At 53.8% G+C, this 17,869-nt stretch overlaps 1 protein-coding gene across 1 annotated transcript; it reads right to left on the minus strand.

Moving 5' to 3' along the window:
- Nucleotides 1–183: 183 nt before the first annotated feature.
- On the minus strand, nt 184–17,249 carry LOC113967252 (proton-coupled amino acid transporter 1-like). Its single transcript, XM_027682701.1, has 9 exons — nt 17,140–17,249; nt 16,489–16,577; nt 16,136–16,231; nt 15,365–15,449; nt 13,124–13,342; nt 12,796–12,894; nt 11,221–11,387; nt 5,783–5,952; nt 184–2,945 (listed from the first exon to the last, which is right to left on the minus strand). The coding sequence occupies exons 2-9, from the start codon at nt 16,551–16,553 to the stop codon at nt 2,677–2,679; spliced, it is 1,170 nt and encodes a 389-aa protein (XP_027538502.1). The 5' UTR covers nt 16,554–16,577; nt 17,140–17,249; the 3' UTR covers nt 184–2,676.
- Nucleotides 17,250–17,869: the final 620 nt, after the last annotated feature.

The following is a 17,869-nucleotide window of genomic DNA, read 5'->3' on the forward strand; positions in this document are numbered from 1 at the left end:
AATCACAATTTTCCAAGCAGCAAAGCTGAAACACTTCTATTTGAAACCCTCAGGAGAAGTTGTGTGTGCTGCTGTGGGGGCGGGCACAGCACAGAGTCTGATCCTGGCTGCTGGGCTCCACGTGCCCTGCTCTCACATGGATGCCTTTTGGAAGAGAAACCCCCATTTTCATACCCCAAAGCCTTTACACATAAAAAATAGATCATATTTATTGATTAAAGTAAGATACATGATTCAGGTGCAGCACCAGCCTCTCCCACTGGGCAGCTACACACGCTGTACGCTGACAATATCCATAGGCACGAGACGTGGACATGACCATTGCTATATTTGCACAGACAATTTTCTTGGTTACTGAGCAGCCTACGATACACAAGTGTCAAGTTTTCGTGTCCATCGGGTCCTGTGTCAGCCCCTCCTGGCTCAGCAGAGCCCCTCATGCCATGTGCCCCACTGCCACATCTGGCCCCATCTTCAAACACCCCTGGTCACCCCCATAAAAGTGAAGAGCAGCAAAAACCATTTAATGCTTCTGTGATATCTCCTTCTCCTTAGAAATTAGGTCTTCACTGCACTTCCAAAGTGAGTTTGGATGCCAGGAGCCCCACCAGCAAACCCACTGATGCCCAGTCCCAGGCTGGGGACATGTCCTGGCACACAGCTGTCCCCAAAAATGTGGCCAGCCTTCTTATGGGGGTACTACTGGCAGGGGAGGGGGAAGCATCAGACATCCCCTGCTCCTCAGAGCCCTCCCTCCTCTGCCAAGGGTGACATTTTTGACTCAAACCCAACCCCCAAGGGCCACGCCGGGGTCAGTACACAGCGATGGACATGAATATTGCACTTCTCCCACCTGTGTGTTCCCTGGAGCCCCTTCCCAGACCTGGGTGCTTCCTCTCTATCCCCACGGTGCCCTCCAGAGGGAGGATTTGAATTAAAGCTTTGCTCTGCTCCTGACCAAGCGATGCTGGTCATGCCAAAACCATCCCCAGCACAGACTTGGAGGAGACAAGGTGAGTCCCGAGAGAAGCAGAAAGCAGGTGAGGGGTTGGAAAGGAGCAGTGATGTGGCACAGACCCACCCACACCTGGCCATGGGTCCACACACCAGCATGGGGCACCCAGAACAGAGCCAGCACAGGGAACACAGTGCAAGACACAAACAGCACACATGGAGGAGGCAGGCTGCAGGGACACAGCTCTGCACAGCCTTCTCTTCCCAGAAGCAGATCAAACACCAAAAATAACCCCAAGCCTCACTCATCCTCCACCAAAGATAGGAACACAGCCCATTGCTGCTGTACCCACCCTCCTTTCCCACCACCACGAGCAGCCTTTGCCCACACCCAGGGAGACAGGGCTGCAGTGGGATGCAGGATAAAGGCTCTCCAAGCCACAGCGCTGCTGGTGTTTGGGAGATGCTGCTTTAGCAGGGAGGAATTCAGCCCATTCCATGGAGGATGCATTTTATCCCTTGTCTTAAAAAAATAGAAATCCAGCAGAAAGGCAAAGAAACTCTGTAGGGAGGAAGCTGGGCTCACAGAGGAAGGAAAGCAGCAGCATTGCAAGGACTGTCTCTGCCAGCCATGCACCAGCCACAACACAAGGAGCAACAGGAGTGCAGGGAGAGCTGCATCCTACAGGAGGAGAGGAGCTGAGCGGAGGCAGAGGATGCAGAAGGAGCAGGACCAGGAGAGAAAGGGTTAAAAAAAGAAATATTATGGAGTTTTTGTGTGTGATTGACATTCAATGTCAGCCTGCAGGCGCAGCCAGAGCGTGCTGGGGCCAGCTCAGGCACTGTAAACAAGGTGATGTATTTTTGTGGCGTGCAGGCAGCATGTGGTGACCCCTGGGGACACCCCATCCCACACAGGGAAAGAGCTCCCAGCCAAAGGTGACCAGCTCAGCCCCTCATTATGGCACAGCCTGTTTGCTCTCTGCACGCCTCAGTTCTCTAACGTTTCCGAAAGCCAAGCATTAGGTTGTGCACTGGATGGGGATAAAGAAGTGTCACTACTGAAAGCGTGGCCCAGGCCCTGCTCAGCCTTCCTGCTCAAGGCAGCTGGAAACAGAGCTGGAGCATGGCAGGAGCCAATGCCCACGACTGGGGATCCCATGGCAGGAGAGCTGTGGGCTCCAGGATGCTCCACACCTCCGGCTCTGCCCGCCCTCCCCAAAAGGCCAGGGTGAGGAGGCAGCTCCACACTCACTAACCTGAGCTGAGGTTTGTCTGTTGCTGTAAAAATAAAGTGCTCAGGGAAAAAAAAATAAAAAAAACAACAAACTGGCACAAAAAAGAGCAGTCCCTGTTCCCCTCCCTGACTGAGGAGCGGGGGAAATATGGAAAGGTTGAGATTTAAAAAAATAAAATAAAATAAAATCTACGTCCCTGGGATTCCTCACCTCCCAAAGTGACTATTTACACAGGTGCCAAGGGGCTATTTTGCTGGACCAGCTGCCCAAGGAGCCTCCAGGGAAGACGCCACCCCAGCCTGGATCCCACCTTCCAGATGCATCCCAGTGTGGGACCCTGCTGCAGCTGGGCAGCTGTGACAGTGGGCAGCGCCGTCCTCTCGCGGACCAAACCCACCACACTTCCCGAGAGGAGAGGGGAGGGGAGGCCATTCCCAGGAGAGCAGTGTGCACCCCCAGCACGGCAGCAGGGGCGGGGGGGCCGTCACTGCACCATGACACTGGTGGCATTGACGACGGTGGTGGCGGGCGCCGCCAGCTCCACCAGCGCCTCGTACGTCCCCACCACAAAGCCCACGAAGCCAAAGAGGCTGATGGCGACGTCCTTGGCGATGACCAGGGGGTGGATGCCTTCGGCATAGTAGGTGGCGATCTCCAGCAGCGGGGGGAAGATGAGAGCCAGGGCGCTGCTGCTGACGGAGCCCACCAGGGAGATGACGAGGTCCAGGCGCGGGATGAGGATGGCCAGCACGCCTGGAGAGGGAACAGACACAACATTAGTGCTGCCGGCTCCCAGACAGCAAAACCCCACTGCAGGGATGCCACAGGCTGGAGTCAAACCTCTGCCCTCCTCCCTGACACAAGACACGGCTGAGTACTTTTCCCTGTTTTCCTCCCCTAGAAGCAATTAAGCTGTTGCATTAACGAAGTGCAGCACAAAGACTAAACCCTTTTTGTTGCCCTGGGCTCCACCAGCACAGGATGGGTGCCACGGGCAGAAGAGCAGCTGCCAGCATTCCCAACCCCCCTGCTGAAAGCCAGCGCTCCTGTTCCCCACACCTGGGGAGCCATAAAGCCTCAGAAACCCCATAAAAGCAGGAGATGGGAGGAAAAAGGCATCTCCCCCCACCCCAAATCAAACCATGTGGTTTGCACACGTTTAGAGCTGCTCTAGCAGCAGCACGCCCACGGCATAGCCCAGGGGAGAACATTTGTTAGGTGCAAACTACAGCCAAGGAAAATCCCCCTGGGAGACTCCTGACAGCTTGCACTTAGCAGTGCGAGCTCCAGCATATTCCTGCTCCCCTTCCTCCTGCACAGGGCCGGGGAGGACAGAAGGATGGTGCCTTCTCCTTCCAACCAGCCCAGAGCCACCACTAGCTTTGGGCTTCTCTCAAGGCTGAAGAAAAGGCCACCCACCAGAGCTCTGCACAACACAAGAGCATTCTCTGCAAGCAAAGCAGACTTCAGCACTTAACCAAAGTGACCAAGAGAAATAAATTGGTTTATTGCTTTGAAAGCTTTGCTTAGAAACAGAAGACACCTACAATCATGGCAGCTGCAGCTTTGGTGGAGAAGGGATGTCTCAGGGCTCCTTACTGGAGGGATTTGTTCACTCCCTGGACATCAGCTGCAGGCTACTGGAGCCTCCCTGAGCCAAAGATCACCCATGGCACTGCAGGAGAAGGAAGGCTTGGAGATTGACTGTGCCACCACTGCAGCCCTGCTGTCATCTGGATAAACCTAGAGACAAACCATCCCTCCACCCTGGGAAACAGAAGCAAAGGTCCTGAGCTGCTGACCTGGAGTCAGATTATCCGGGTGCTCAGCCCTGCACAGAGCCAAAGGAGTGCCCTGCCAGGTCTCTGCTGCAAACAGCATCCCTGCTCCAGCAGCCTGGGTGGAGAGCAGAGCAGCCCACCTCCAACAGCATCCTCAGCCCACCCCACACTGCTCTTTGGACTCAAAAGTAAACAAAATTATTAACTCCCTGCTAAAACAAGCAGAAGTGAAGCACCAGCTGCAGTGCTCAGCCTCCGGGGCAACGGTCCTGCTTTCAGCAGGTATTAATTCAAAGGGTTTTTAAGTGTGCTGGTTTTGAAGTCTAAGCTTGAAAGACACCCAAATACCAAATTGCATCCTCTCCATCTCCCTCTCAGGGAGGCAAAGCCCTGATGTGGGCTTGCTGTTCGGCCACACAATCATCCAATGAATATTCATGCAGCCCCCCTAATTGCTTTTATCCTTCAGCAGCCACAGAGATCCCTTACGTGGAAGGATGAGGGGAGGAGGTACAAAGGAACCAGCATCCTTCCACCAACACCTCTGCCGCCTCCCTGCCCCCAAACAAAAGGGTACAGCCACTACTGATGCCTAAAGCCACCCCATCACTCCAAGCCTTCACTTCCCAGGCCTGGCACATCGCCCTCTGGGAGAGGCTCCCATCCTCCAAGCAGGCTCTGAGCACCTGGTCCAGCATGGCAGGATTTTATCCCTGCCCCTCTGTGGACATCAAGGTTCCAGGAACTCAGCTCAGGGGAGATGGAGCTTTGCCCCCCTCTGTTAATGCAGCACTTCTGGCCCATCATTAGCGAGAGCCCAGGAACAGCAGCACCTTGCTCTGAGCCAGCTCCAGCACCCTCAAGTTACCACCACACTCTGCTCAAGTCCAAACCAGAGCCAGCTGGGATATGGGGCCAGGTCCCTGATGCTTCATCTCTGGTGCATCAGCAGCATCAAGCCATGGAGAAAAGCTCCATCTCAGCACATGACGCCGGGGAGCTCAGCCAAGCGTCTCAGCTGTGCTGACAACAGCAAGGGTTCAGCCTTCAGGAATCAAAGCCAGCCAAAATCAGATAGCCCTGCACCTGATTTGCTTCACAGCTTTCCCAGAGGTCCACCAGGCTCGAGCCAGCAGCCTGCTCCACCAGAGCCTCACTGCAGGCACCACACACCATCAAGGGAAGGGGACTGTGTGGGGCTGATCCAGGCAGACCTGCCCTGTGGCACACCAGGGCTTTGGTCATGGGTCACCTACCACTGTCAGCTGTCCCCTGCTGTGCTACACGCTGCAGTGAGTGCGTGGGTACAGGAACATCTGATCCCTCACGGTCAGTGACTCCTTTGCAGCCGTGTCCCCACCCCACAGGCACGAGGAGCCTGGCTGCACACACTGCCTACCGAAAACAGCCTCTGCTCTGGGCTGCCCTGGCACCGAACCAGGCACTGGGCATTTCATGCAAAGCCTGATGGGACTTGATGACCCACAGAAGTGCCATCAGGAGGATCCCAGGCCTGATGCTCCACAGGGATCTGCCACCTCAAAACAATGGAAGAAGTTTACCACTCCTGCACTGAGAAGACTGATCCCATACAGAGCAGGCAGAGGACCACTGCTGCTGCAGCTCAGAGGCCACCTTGGCCCACTGGCTTGCAGTAGCCAGGCCCAGGGACTGCGAGCTGGGAGGGCTTGAGCAGCAGGGCCAGAGGCACTGGGGCGAGGGGTGAAGGCTCACAAAATCACCAGCCCACAGCAGGAAGCAGGTGCCAGGTCCTCAGAGGGAAGCTCAGACAAGCTGCTTTGTACTCACATGTGACACAGACCAGGGCCAGCCTGAGGAGCAGGTTGACCACCCAGCCCCAGCGCTCCGACACCCGGGCCACGAGGGGAGGGATGATGATCTCGGCAGGCACGTAGAACTGCACGGCGTACGTGAAGAAAATACCGAAGGAGAAGAGCAGCTTCACAGCTTGGTACAGCCTGAAAAAGGGGAAGGACGCAGTGAGACAGGCTCTTGCTCCAGCCCCCATGGCATCAACGACAGAAATTAGAAGAGGAACGCTCTGCAAGGACTTTTGTGTGCCAGTGGTCTCTCCTAGAAAATTAGAGGTGATGCATTTAACTCAAAGAAACCTTTCTTGAGCAAGGGATAGCAAAGACAGTGCAACTTCCAAGCTGTGGCAACATGCCCCCACACCTAACCAGAGGCTTCAGTCCCGGCTTTGCGTAAGAAACCATCAGACCAGCAGTTGGGCTGGCAGCCTGTCAACTGCTGCTTCCCTTTGGGAAAACTTGAGGGAACAGATATTGAGAGCAACCAGCAAACCACTGACCTGCTCCCAATTCATTCAAAGGCACAGGGAAAGCAGAAGTGTCCCTGGCCAAGTGACCAGGAGCCTAACTTATTCCTCGACAATTTAAGGCACCTTTCTATGTTTCCAGATGCTCACATGTGGCACACTGCCCTTGGCTGCACAAAGTAACACTTCCTCTGGGTACCTTGCTCCCTGTGGATAGGGATACAGCCTCCATACCACCCTCTCCACTTCCACCCACTTCACTCCAGGCTGGACTCTGCAAGGTCTGCAGTGACACAGGGTGGCCTTTCCCACAACTGCCCCCCACAGACAACACCCCACTGATCACTGGTATCTGACTTTTGGCCAGACTGAAGTTGCATCCATTACCCGTCCCCAGAAGTTCCTCACCTTGACCTTTGCTAGCATAATCCAGCCTCTGAGCTGAAAAAAGAAAACCACCTCCTTTTCTCCTATTTGTAACCAGCTGGATTTTATTCTCCATATCAAAACAGAAGATGAAGAATAACTTCAAAGAGGTGCATCAGGTGCAGCCAGGATTACAGATTCCAGTTACTGCTGGGCTTCTGAGGAGGGGGAAGAGGACAGCATGCTGGGATAAGTCTGGGCTTCCAAAGCAAAGTGATGTGAACATCACAATGTTCCAAAAGCAAAGTGATACGAACAGGCAACTCAGCCTTCTCCATCAAACAAAAAAAGGGCAGCTATTTTTGGAATGCTGCATAATACATGTTTGGGGGGGAAGACATTTAAAAGAGCAGTTTGGGCTGAGCAGAAGGTAGGCAGAGTGCAGACAGGCTGCAAATAGCACTTCAGGCTCACCCCAAGTCAGATCTTCCCAGATCCCGCAGTGATGCACCCTGGCTGCAGGAGAGAGCCCACCACAGATGACCAAAAAGCCCCATCCCAGCTCCATCTCTGTCCTCAGCTGCCCAGCAGTAGAAAAAGCCTCTCCAAAAGAGAAGTAACATCTGTTTACCTCATATATGACCCCAGCCCTTCCCCGATTCAAGATATGGTGACCAAGCAGGAAATGTGGGTCCTGGCCATACCACTTGGGTACATATGAAGTGGATCCAAGCTGGGGAAGGTATCTGGCCCCTCCTGCCTCCTTTACCTGCTTCCTTTACCTGCTTCCTACCCCTTTACCTGCTTTGGGCCCAAGCCAGTTCCCCTCTGTATGCTGGCTCTCAGCATCCACCTGCTACAACAGCCTCAAACCAGAGAAATCCAAGTATTCCCATGCGAGACAACTTTGCCAGTGGCAAACATTGCCAGCCAATCATTTCCCACAGATGGAGTGAGGGATCACCTAAGTGAATGGAATGTTATAGAAGTCCATGGGTTGAGTGCAGGCTAATAAGATGGTTAGGGCTGGACCACATGACCTACAAGGAGAGGCTGCAAGCCCCAGGCTCGTTCAGCATGTCAAGAAGGTTAAAGGGGGTGTTATTGCTGTCTTCAGCTACCTAATAGGAGGCATGGAGAAGACAGCAACAGGCTCTTCTTGGAGTTGCACAGCAGAAGAACCAGGGCAATGGGACAGAGCTGCATCCCCAAAGGGTGGTTAAGGACCAGAAGAACGGCCTGGAGAGGTGGGGAACCTCTGTCCTTACTGATGCTCAACATTTAAGCTGCTTTGGCAGGTGAGAGGACCCAGTGATCTCATGGTGCCCTCTCCAAACTCAGTTACCCTGTGATTCCACAGGCAAACTGAACACAAAGTTATCACCAGAGTGTGCCTGCTCAGCCACACGTGACATGTGCACAGTAGCCTTGAGCTACCAACCCACAGCTGGCATATCTTATCTCTGTATTTCCAGGTAAGTGATGCTGTAAAGCCATAAAGTGCTCCCGGGCAATCCACAATCAATAACTGTTGCTAAAAAAGTACAGAAGAAGGCTGTGTTCCTGTCCTGCACGGGTCAGGAGCCAGGACAACAAGCTCAAAGGGCATTTTAAATACCAAGAAGAGGAAGAGCTCAAGCACCAGCTTTGATCTACACAAAACACAAGTCCATGCGGGGCCTGGAAAGGCACTGCTCTGCCCACCACACCAATACCTTCTCCACCCAGACTGCCAGGTCAGGCCATCCCAAAAGGCTGCAAGAAATGAAATATCCTCTTGAGACCATAAGCTCTGTCATTACCTACTTCAACCAGCCACATGCAACCCAACAGCTTCCCTCTCACTACAGCATTTCTGCACTCTCCAGATGGTGTGGTTAAGCAACCCTTCTGAGGAGGCAAGGAGGGATTTCTGCACAGCAGCACAGTATTTTGGACACTGTGGTTAGACCTGGGCACTGGGAACCAACACACTCCTCATTTGAGGAAGCTGCGGTTATGGAGAAACGAGGCTGGAAAAGTCCTTAGTCATCCTGTAACTCAACAATTCCCAAGACATTCATCAAATCTGTTCTAGAGACCTCCAGGCAACAGCTACAGCCAAGGCAGGCTGCAGCACCTCCACCACAGTCCTCACCTTGTCTCCCACGCTGCAGGCAAATCCCAGGACTTCTCACCCACAGCCCTATGACCAGCTACTGCAGCCCAACACCTTTTACTGCCAGGGAGAAAACCTGCAGGTGAGGCAGGATGAGTGAAACACTCATTTCAAGTGCAAGTCTTCACTCATCACCTATGGTTTATTGCACGGGAATACAGCAATCAAGGCTTTATTCCCAGTATTCCAGCCCTTACTTGAGATAATCCATTTCCAAGTCTAACATTTACAGCCTCCACTGAATGTTCTGCCACGAGACAACGTGCACAAACACCAGAGTGTTCTGTGTGCCCAGTCACAAGGACCACAGCATGCCTTCCCTGGCAGCTGCCCACAAGGAGCCCTGCCACATGCCCAGGCTTCCCCAGGCACTGCTTCCAAAGGGCTATTCTCTTCTCACTACCCAAAAAACCCTATGGTTATTTTCATAAGAATACTTAGACAGAAGGTGTGGATACTCCTAGAAACATGCATTTGCAATAGAACCTCTCTGTAGCCTAGCAGGTCACAGTAATCCCATTACCTTCCTTTTAAGGGAACATCATCCTTTAGAGCAAGCAGAGCTGAGATTCCCTGCAGAAAGCCCTGTGCAGCATTTCAGGCCAGCAGACATCACTGCAGGCTGTGGCATGCAGAGCCCAAGACCTGGAAATGACCTGCTTTCCACCTTCAGGAGAAGCAGCAGCACTTCATCCCCTTCACAACACACTTCAGTTTACTGAGCAGAAGGGATTCACACCTCCTGTGCTTGGCACGGTGAGATTCAGACCTCCCAACGGCACAGACACACCCTTCCAGCAGCCCCATCCCTCCTCACTGAGAGCAGGGACCTGGCAGAGCTCCCAGCTCCTGCAGGGGACAAGACAAGGCTCTTGGTGGTGGTGTGACAGAAGGTCCTGCTCCTGCCAACATCCAGCAGTGCAGTCACTACACAGACCCAGCATGAATGAATGTCCACGAGCTCTAGCTGAAAGAAACCCACACAGCAACAATTACAGCAAAACTAGGCTCTGTTTTGGTCAAATCTTTGCTTTCTCCAGAGCCCCAGCTGCACAGCTCTGCAGGATCAGCATGAGGAAGCCCACCAGTGACTCAAAACTTGAGTCCTGCCCAAATTTACTCCAACAGTGAGCGGGGAAGACGTAGCAAGTCACTCTTGTCTCTTGCAGGATCTCAAGCCAGCAGAGACCATCAAAGAGAAACTGCTGAATTCCAGAGTGCTCCTGGGCAAACCCAGAGAAACTGGTGCCGCAGGACAGCTTCCCAAGAAAATTCATGGCATCAAAGCCAACACTCAGCCCCAGCTCTGTACCACAAGTGGTACCTCTGCAGTGTGTGCAGAAGAGCTCCAGCTCCTCCTTGCCTGTCAGCACCACATCCTGCCACCCAGACACCCCAAAGCAGTGTGTTGTAAGAAGAGAACGTTACTTTCAGGACTTTCTCAATAATCCCAAGCAGAGCAAGCTGGAAAAGGCATTTCCTCTCAATATTTGCATGCTCCACACTTCTTGTCCCAAAGGTAAGAGAAACTGCTTGCATTTCTCCTGCGGGATGAATATGGAGCCGTGGCACTGAACAGTCACCTGTCCCCAGGGACAGAGCAGCACAACCCAGGCAGCTGCTGCAGCAGCCACCAGCCCTGGCAAGAGGAGAAACAACCCCTCTGGGTAGGCAGGCAAGGGGTCAGGGCACATGTATTTCCCCAGGGCTCCAGGCAGCGACTGGAGCCTCTCGAGAGGCCTTGCCAGATCCCAAAGGACAGACAGGTTTGGGGAGCTGCAGAGCTCAGCCCCCATGGGAAGGAAGGGGCATCCTCACAGCACCAGCACTCACAGGCCAAGTGTTGGCTTGAGATAAGCCACATCCAGGCACAACGTGAAGCCCAGAAGTGGGGGTTTGAGCTCCAGGGCTGCAAACAAGGAATTCAACCCATGTGTGGAGACATCACATCTCACCCCCTCTGGGAGCTCCCAGCTTTGGGTTAGTTTTCCATGTGCTTCATTTGAGGAAGAGAAGTGGCTTTTGCACAGCTCAGAGACCTTCTGGTACAGCCACACTGGGGTTGTAATCAACATCTGCCAGTCAGAGGATTGCTTAGCCCCCAAAAAGATGCTACAAGACTCCAAAAAAAAGGCAGGAGCTGCACCTACCCAAGCAAGGACCACCAGGCATCCCAAGGAATCAGCCTGAGCTCCAAAACCAAGCTCAGACACCACAGCTGTGAGCCTCTCTCCACCCCGTACATCAGACAACCCTTGTCAAGCCCCATGGGACAGTTTGGCTATGGCATGTTTGAACCTTCCACAAGCTCATCCAGATTTGTTCCCTTAAGGAGCAACATCCCCTGCTGCCCCCTCTCCCACCTCCCTGTCTGGGACCCTCCTTCCTTGCCCCCCAGCCCCTCCACTCCCCCTGGGGACTCACCAGCAGTTGGGCAGGTTGAGTGTTATGCTGGCCTGAATGTCCGCCCCAAAGCGCAGGTACCCCAGGACACTCAGGCTGATGTACAAGATGGTGACAATGGTCATCCCCACATAGAGAATGGCAGGGAACTGCCGGGGCTTCTTCATCTTGTTTTCCAGAGGCAGCACCTGGGAGAGGAGGAGGAGGAGGTTGATGACAGAACAGCAGGTTGCCTCCATCCCTCTATACCCCTCAGCCTCAAAAAGTAGCAGGGGCAGCCCCATGGCCATGCCAGGGGATGGGATGGTCACACATGGAGCCCGGAGAACCCGGCTGAAAAAGCCACTGTACTGAAGATCCGACTTCTGTGCTTACATTGGAGACCTTCACTTACTCCAGCAGGTCACCCGTGCCCTTGCCTTAACAATGGGATCTGCTCCCTGCTCTTGGCAGGAGCTGTGTCCAGTGCTCCCAGGCATCTTGGGGCAATGCCAACCACCCCATACCTTGGGTGCATTACACTCTGCACCCCAAAACAGCACGGCCATGCCCACTATGTTACATTGCCCTATCTTCCCCAGTATCTCCTCTCCTCTCCTATCAAGTTTGTCCGGACATATTTCAACCAAGCAGGACAATAAAAAGAGGAAGGACAGAGGTAACTCTCTCACCTCTACACTACTAACACTAAATACGGGCCTTTGGCAAACATTTTTATAGTTGTCCTTGGATTTCAAATCCATGGTGTGGATTTTAAGAGACACAGTGGCAAAGCTGGCGAGGAGGCAGGACAAGAATAGCTTTTATTTGCTTCTCCACCTCCAAGTCATGCGAGGAAGAGAGCATTTGTGCCTCAGTGCTGGCAAGAGCCCTCTGCCCTGGGCATAGCATTCAGTAAACACTCCTCCAGTAATGGATTTGGCCCTCTCCAGCCCTGTGTTTACACAGCCAGCTTATATTAAGAGATGAAAACATTTTTTTTTCCTTTGAAGGGAGCTCCCGGAAACAACCCACAACATCTTAGGGAGTCATTAAGCTCTCCACCCACCCACCCAGCTTTTTTCACAGACACAGTTGGTCTATTTACAGCATCTTGTGTGAGAGGCCCATGCAAATCCAGCCCCACGGCAGGCTGGAGCCACACAGCTGCCAAAGGGAGATCTCAGTGCCTCTGCAGCAGGGTGGGAAGGAAAGGATCACATCTTTTTATGCTGTGCTTTTTGGCCTTCCATTTGGGCAGCTTCAGGATCCAGCCTGGTAACAAGACTCAGGACAATTCCTCATCTGCAGGTCAGCCAGCACAGCCCAGGGCAGCTGCCAGTGTGACTCCCAATCTACTGCCAGATAAAGCCACTTTTAAAGCAGCAACCAACCTCCTGAGGTTTGGAGCACGTGCTCCTCCAGCCTCAGATGGAAGCAGCAGGGTTTGACCCAGGAGATAGCCTGGAGCCAAAGCTAACAGCATCACCCAGAATCTGGGCTACTGTCAGAGAAGTTCAGCTGCAAATGCAGCTGCAACACAGAGCAGGTGCTGTGGCAAGTCTGAGCAGGGGCTGAGGCTCCTGTGCAGCTCCTGTGCCACACGCCAAGACTTACCACCCCGATGCCTTCGAAAGCGAAGATCGCGGTGCCAAAAAACAGGGGGTAGGTCTTCCAGGCTGCTGCTAGAGGCAGGTTTCTGGGATCAGGAATGTCCTGGAAAAAAGCCCACACAGAGTTCAGACACAGGGAAGATGGGGAAGGCCTGGCCTGCTCCCATCCCTCCCTGTCACAGCCCCACACCGCAGGGGAAGCCTTGTGGAGCAGAGGGTAACCACTGTGCCCATGGGAGCAGGCAGCACCCCACGGCATGGGAACACCCTGCTGCTGAACTCCCTCCACAGGACATCCCAGAAATGAGAGAGGGGAGCCCTTACACACGTACTCTGACGATGTACTGGTAGATCACAACAAGGCTGCCAAGCATGGCCACGTTGGCCAGCATGGAGAAGATGGACAGGACCTTGAGATTCTGGATGAATGAGAGCAGCACCACGAAAGGCAGGATGGAAAGCATGTACAGCCGGGAGTCCATGGTGGGGGTCATCACCACCGTCCTGTTCGGGCTGCAGTCGTTGGTGGTGCCGTTTGCAGCAGAGACGACCTGGGGAGGCACAGGAAGGCCTGATGAACCCCACTGCACAGGTCTGAGAGCCACAGACCTTGGCAGACCATCCCACAGCTGATTAAAATCAAAGCAACACAGGTTTTCAGGTAGTCTTGAAGCAAATCCCTTGCAGGGAGCAGAGGAAGACACTGAGCTATGGCACCTGAGTCAGGAAAATCCTGACCTGAGTCAGCAAATCCTGACCAAGCCCAGGCTCGCCAGACAGGAGAACCTGATAGCCGGGTGCAACAAGGACAGAGTGTGGTTTGCACTGCCCACCAAGACCAGTTGGGAAGAGAGGAAAGAGGCATTAAGTTCTGTTTCCTCAAAGGTCCTTCTTCTCTTGCTGCATGAACTTGTCATCTATGTCACACAGCTCTTCAGTCACCCAGTGCTCTGTTCACATGCAAGGACATCTGGAAGATACTGCTGGGCCCCAACTTTGATTTCTTCAAGAGGAACCACCCTTTTCTTGGGGTCTTTCATTCCAAAGGCACTCCAGGCCATGTGCTCAGCTCTAGAGACACTTTTGGCCCAGGAAGTGGGTAGCTGAGCCATCCCCCCCAAGAGCATGGGCACGCTGTGGGTCACAATACAACCATGAACAAGCTGGTTCAGGTACCAGGTCCTGTCTGGCCACTGCAGCCAAGGGCTCCCTGAAAACTAATTTAACCTGCTCCAGAGCAAGTCCTGCCCCTAGAGAGCTCTGCACAAACCACAATCCTCTGTGGGAGAGGGCAGTGCAGAGCCATGCACCCATGGGACAGCGCTGCTCGAGCCCCAGCCTGCCCTGTCTCTCTGTGGCTTGCTCCAAAGCCATTTTCCAAACCAAAGCTCTGCCCAACACAGTGGCAACTCGCCCAAGGTACCACCTGCACCATGACTCTCCATTGAACATGCTATTCCCCACCACAAAAAGAAACAAGCAACACTCCCCTCTCCCTACCCAAAAAATTCCAGAACTGAAGCCAAGGGTTTTCCCAGTTGTGGCCTAAAAAATGGGCTGGATTTGCAGGTTTCTGCAAATTTCCCTGGAAGCTTGAGCCAGCCTTTGCTGCAAGGGGCAGAGCAGAAAGCACCCCTTGAAGTGGCAGCAAGGGGCCGTTCCCAGGGGGTGGAGGTCAGCCCGGCCCTGTGCACACACCCTGCTGCCTCCTGCTCTCGGGGTTGGCAGTGTCAGATCACCAAGGTTCACCCATTTACTCCTCCCAGACATCCCACAATGGGAGTCTCCTCAGCTGCTGCTCCCTGAGCAGAGGCAGAGGCTCCCACTGGCAGAGCCCCCGCTTGCTCCCCAGGAACCACCTCTGGAGCCAAGGGCCATCAGGGAAGAGCTGACCAAGGGCACAGCTGTGGTGGCAGTGACCAGACCACTGCTGCAAGAGCAGAGCAGGAACACACTGGGAACAAAGCTGAGCAGTGCCTGTGAGGCATCCAGCTGGTGGAGGCTGGGAATGAGGACTCCTTATTCCCAGTTTCTTACAGCACAGGAGCCAGCCAAGCGGTTCAGGGTTTCTGTTTATTTCCTCCTGACGCCTGGCAGAAGGAAACTCTTTCTCTAAAGAAGTAATTAAGCTCCAGAGCCATGGGATGAGGAAAGAAACTGGAATGCCAACAGGCCCAAGGAAAGGAGAAGAGAGGTTCACAGCAGGCCCTGGGACTCACACATTACAATCTACACCAATAAATCAATTAACTGAGAGGGACAGGACAGCAAAGGCTGCTGTCACCTCTGCTGTCACCTCTTTGCTGTTGTTCCCTCACTAGGAATGGCCCCCACTTCCACACAGACAACCCCAGCACCTCTGCAAAATCACAGGGACTCTCAGAAAAACCTGCTCTATTTGAACAGGAAAACCAATCCTCCAAAGTATCTGGGCAGAGGAGCAGTACTTTCCTGAGCAGCATATCCTATGGAAACCAGACCTTTGGTGGAGAGCAGGGCAATGACACAGGAGCAAAGAACAACCCAACACCCCCTCGCCTTCCCCTTGCTCGTGAAGGAGGGATAAGTCCAACCTGTCTCAGATTGTCAGCCAGAAAGACAAAGTACACACAGCAGAAACCCAGCTGAGTGATGATCAGGAAAAGTCCCACTACACGCCTGGAAAGCAAAAAAAGACCATTTGTCAGCCAGAACATACAGAAATAAGAGCCCACTTGGGTTTCTTGGGGCTGGACTCGCACACTGCAGCGATGCTGCTCTCCCTGGGGTTGGGGTGTACAGGTTTGGGGTGGACACCCAGCTCACTTGGCTGTGATAAGGAGAAAGGACTGTATCTCCATCCAATCTCACAGACCTCGGGGTCTCCAGTCTCCCCCTCCCATCCCTTCCATAGGGTCAGTCTCCTTTAGGTTTAGCAACTCCCATCTGCTGCTGAATTGTGACAGCAGGAGACAACACTCCCTGGACACAGGAATGGGTGAATGTTCCCAGCACCTGATGTGCAATGTGTGATGTAATGTGGGACGAGGTGGGAGCAGACACTGGACATGTTCCGTGTCCGACAAGATGAGCCAGCACTGCAAGACACTATTCACTCCTTTGTTATGCTGTGGAAACTTCTCCCACTCCTTTAGTCACGTCTGGTTGGGAACAGTTCTGGGTCAAAGACCTCAGCGTTACCCTCTGGGGGACACTGAGCACTCAGGGCAGGTGAGTCAAGTAACATTTTATGTCACTTGTGCTTATCTGCTCACACAGCTCAATGAACAATGGCTCTTCTGTCCCAGCTGCAGCACACGCTGGTCTTAAAGACAAGTCCCTGCCTGGGGCAGGGGAGCAGGTACCTTCCCCAGATGGCGTGTGTCCGCAGCCACGCGCTGGGAGTTGCCTCCAGCCCGTACATCACGGCATCTCCATAGTCCACAAACTGCTTCTGGAACCTGTCCAGAGAAGAAAGAGAGAAGGGACGTTAATATCAGCCCTGTCTGCAAATTCCCAAGGCAAATCATGACACTAACATCAAAAAACCCCCAGTAAAACAGGAAAATGGTTCCTGTAAAAAAGTGCAGCAGTTCCAAACTGAGGCTTTGACATGGGCAACTTGCTGCTGGGGGGCTTCAGAACAAGCCCAGGGCTTCTTGGGCAAGAAGGAAGAACTGTAGGAGCAGGAGAGCTGAGAAGGGGAGTTGCTCCTTACCTGTTGCAGAAGTGATGGGCACATTTCACCAGGAGGCCCATGCAGTGCACAGCCACGACTCCCATCACCAGCAGGCTCAGAGGACCCAGCTGCAGGGAAGAGAGGGGGAAGGCTGCACTCTGACGGCCAAAGGCAGAGCTGCACGGTACATTTTACTTCCAGACCAAACTCCACAGGCTGAGTGAGTGGAAACACCGCTGGAGGAGCTTGGGTGCAGCTCCAAGGAACTGGCCCCCCAGGACCGAGTAACCTGACAGAGCCACGAGCTTGGCAGGAAGGATGCAAAACAAGCAAGTTGGGGCAGTTTGGGTGTAGCAAAGCACTTCCAGGACTGCTTTCCAAACTATCTCACACGTCCCTATTACAAGGGTGAAGAAGAGGTCACGGTCTGGACCCAGCACCCTGCCTGACCCCACACAGGAAACCACAGCCCCGACTTACACATGAACTCCTCCACACCAGGCAGCACAATGCAGGAGCAGCAAGAACAGTCTCAGCAGCAAAGCCACAGAGCCCAGGTGCAAAAGTCACCAAGCACTGAGAGGCAGCTGGGCAGGGAGTCAAACCCTGACAGCGGCCATTCAAGCTGCCCAACACCCCAGGGTCACTCTGGCCCTTGAGCTCCAGCACAGCAGGGCTGAGCTGCCTTACCAGGATGCCGGCATTCTTCACAGCCAGAGGCAGCCCCAGCAGCCCTGTCCCGATATTCCCCTTCAGAAGGTGGATCAGGGTCTGGTACCACCTGAGGGGGAGAAGATGCAGAAGTGACCGTCAGCACCCAGACCATACACATTTGTAGCACTCAGCTCATCCTGTTGAGGGTCCACAGCAGATCTGATCTACTTGAGGGAATGCATGTGGAGGTCTTGATCCTGTCCCCTGCATCCAGCTCAGCCAGGTGGGACCAAGGAAGGTCAGAAGGCAAAGACTGAACAAACAGATTTTGGGCAGACATGTGCAAAACCAGCTTCACGGCAAAACCCAGCACGAGCACAGCTCAGCACCAAGGCTGGACAAGGATCTCTCTGAGTTAAAGGGGATCAGCCTCTCTCGGGCAGAGATAACATCCTCTGCCCACCTGGGCATAAGGAAGCCCCCACAGCATGGCTGCAACATGCCCACCCACATGTTCTCTGAAGCTGGACATGCTGTTTGCTCACCACAGCTCCCCATCAAACCAAGCTGGAGTGAGGGAATATTAGGAAAAGCAGCAATCCCTGCCTGCTGCCAGCAAGCCCAGCTTCACTAGGGAGCAAAAAGCAACACCAGGGCAGCTGCTCGCTTGGTGCCAGCACCCCACAGAGGCAGGACCACAGCTCTGCCCTCACCACCCTCAGGAGAGCTCCCCATAAAACCACGGCTCCACCATCCTCCACCAAAG

This window comes from Neopelma chrysocephalum, unplaced genomic scaffold (genome assembly GCF_003984885.1).
Source record: "Neopelma chrysocephalum unplaced genomic scaffold, ASM398488v2 Primary Assembly neopelma1_63, whole genome shotgun sequence".
Classification (NCBI taxonomy): domain Eukaryota; kingdom Metazoa; phylum Chordata; class Aves; order Passeriformes; family Pipridae; genus Neopelma; species Neopelma chrysocephalum.

What these genes read in the sequence shown, in the direction of transcription:
- LOC113967252 (XM_027682701.1), bottom strand. Translation starts at nt 16,553, where the DNA reads ATGGGAGTCGTGGCTGTGCACTGCATGGGCCTCCTGGTGAAATGTGCC. An exon ending in TCTACCAGTACATCGTCAGA is followed by an intron (nt 12,895 to 13,123) that starts GTACGTGTGTAA and finishes GCTTTTTTCCAG; the next exon opens with GACATTCCTGATCCCAGAAA. An exon ending in GGCCCTGGTCTGTGTCACAT is followed by an intron (nt 2,946 to 5,782) that starts GTGAGTACAAAG and finishes TTCCCTCTCCAG; the next exon opens with GCGTGCTGGCCATCCTCATC.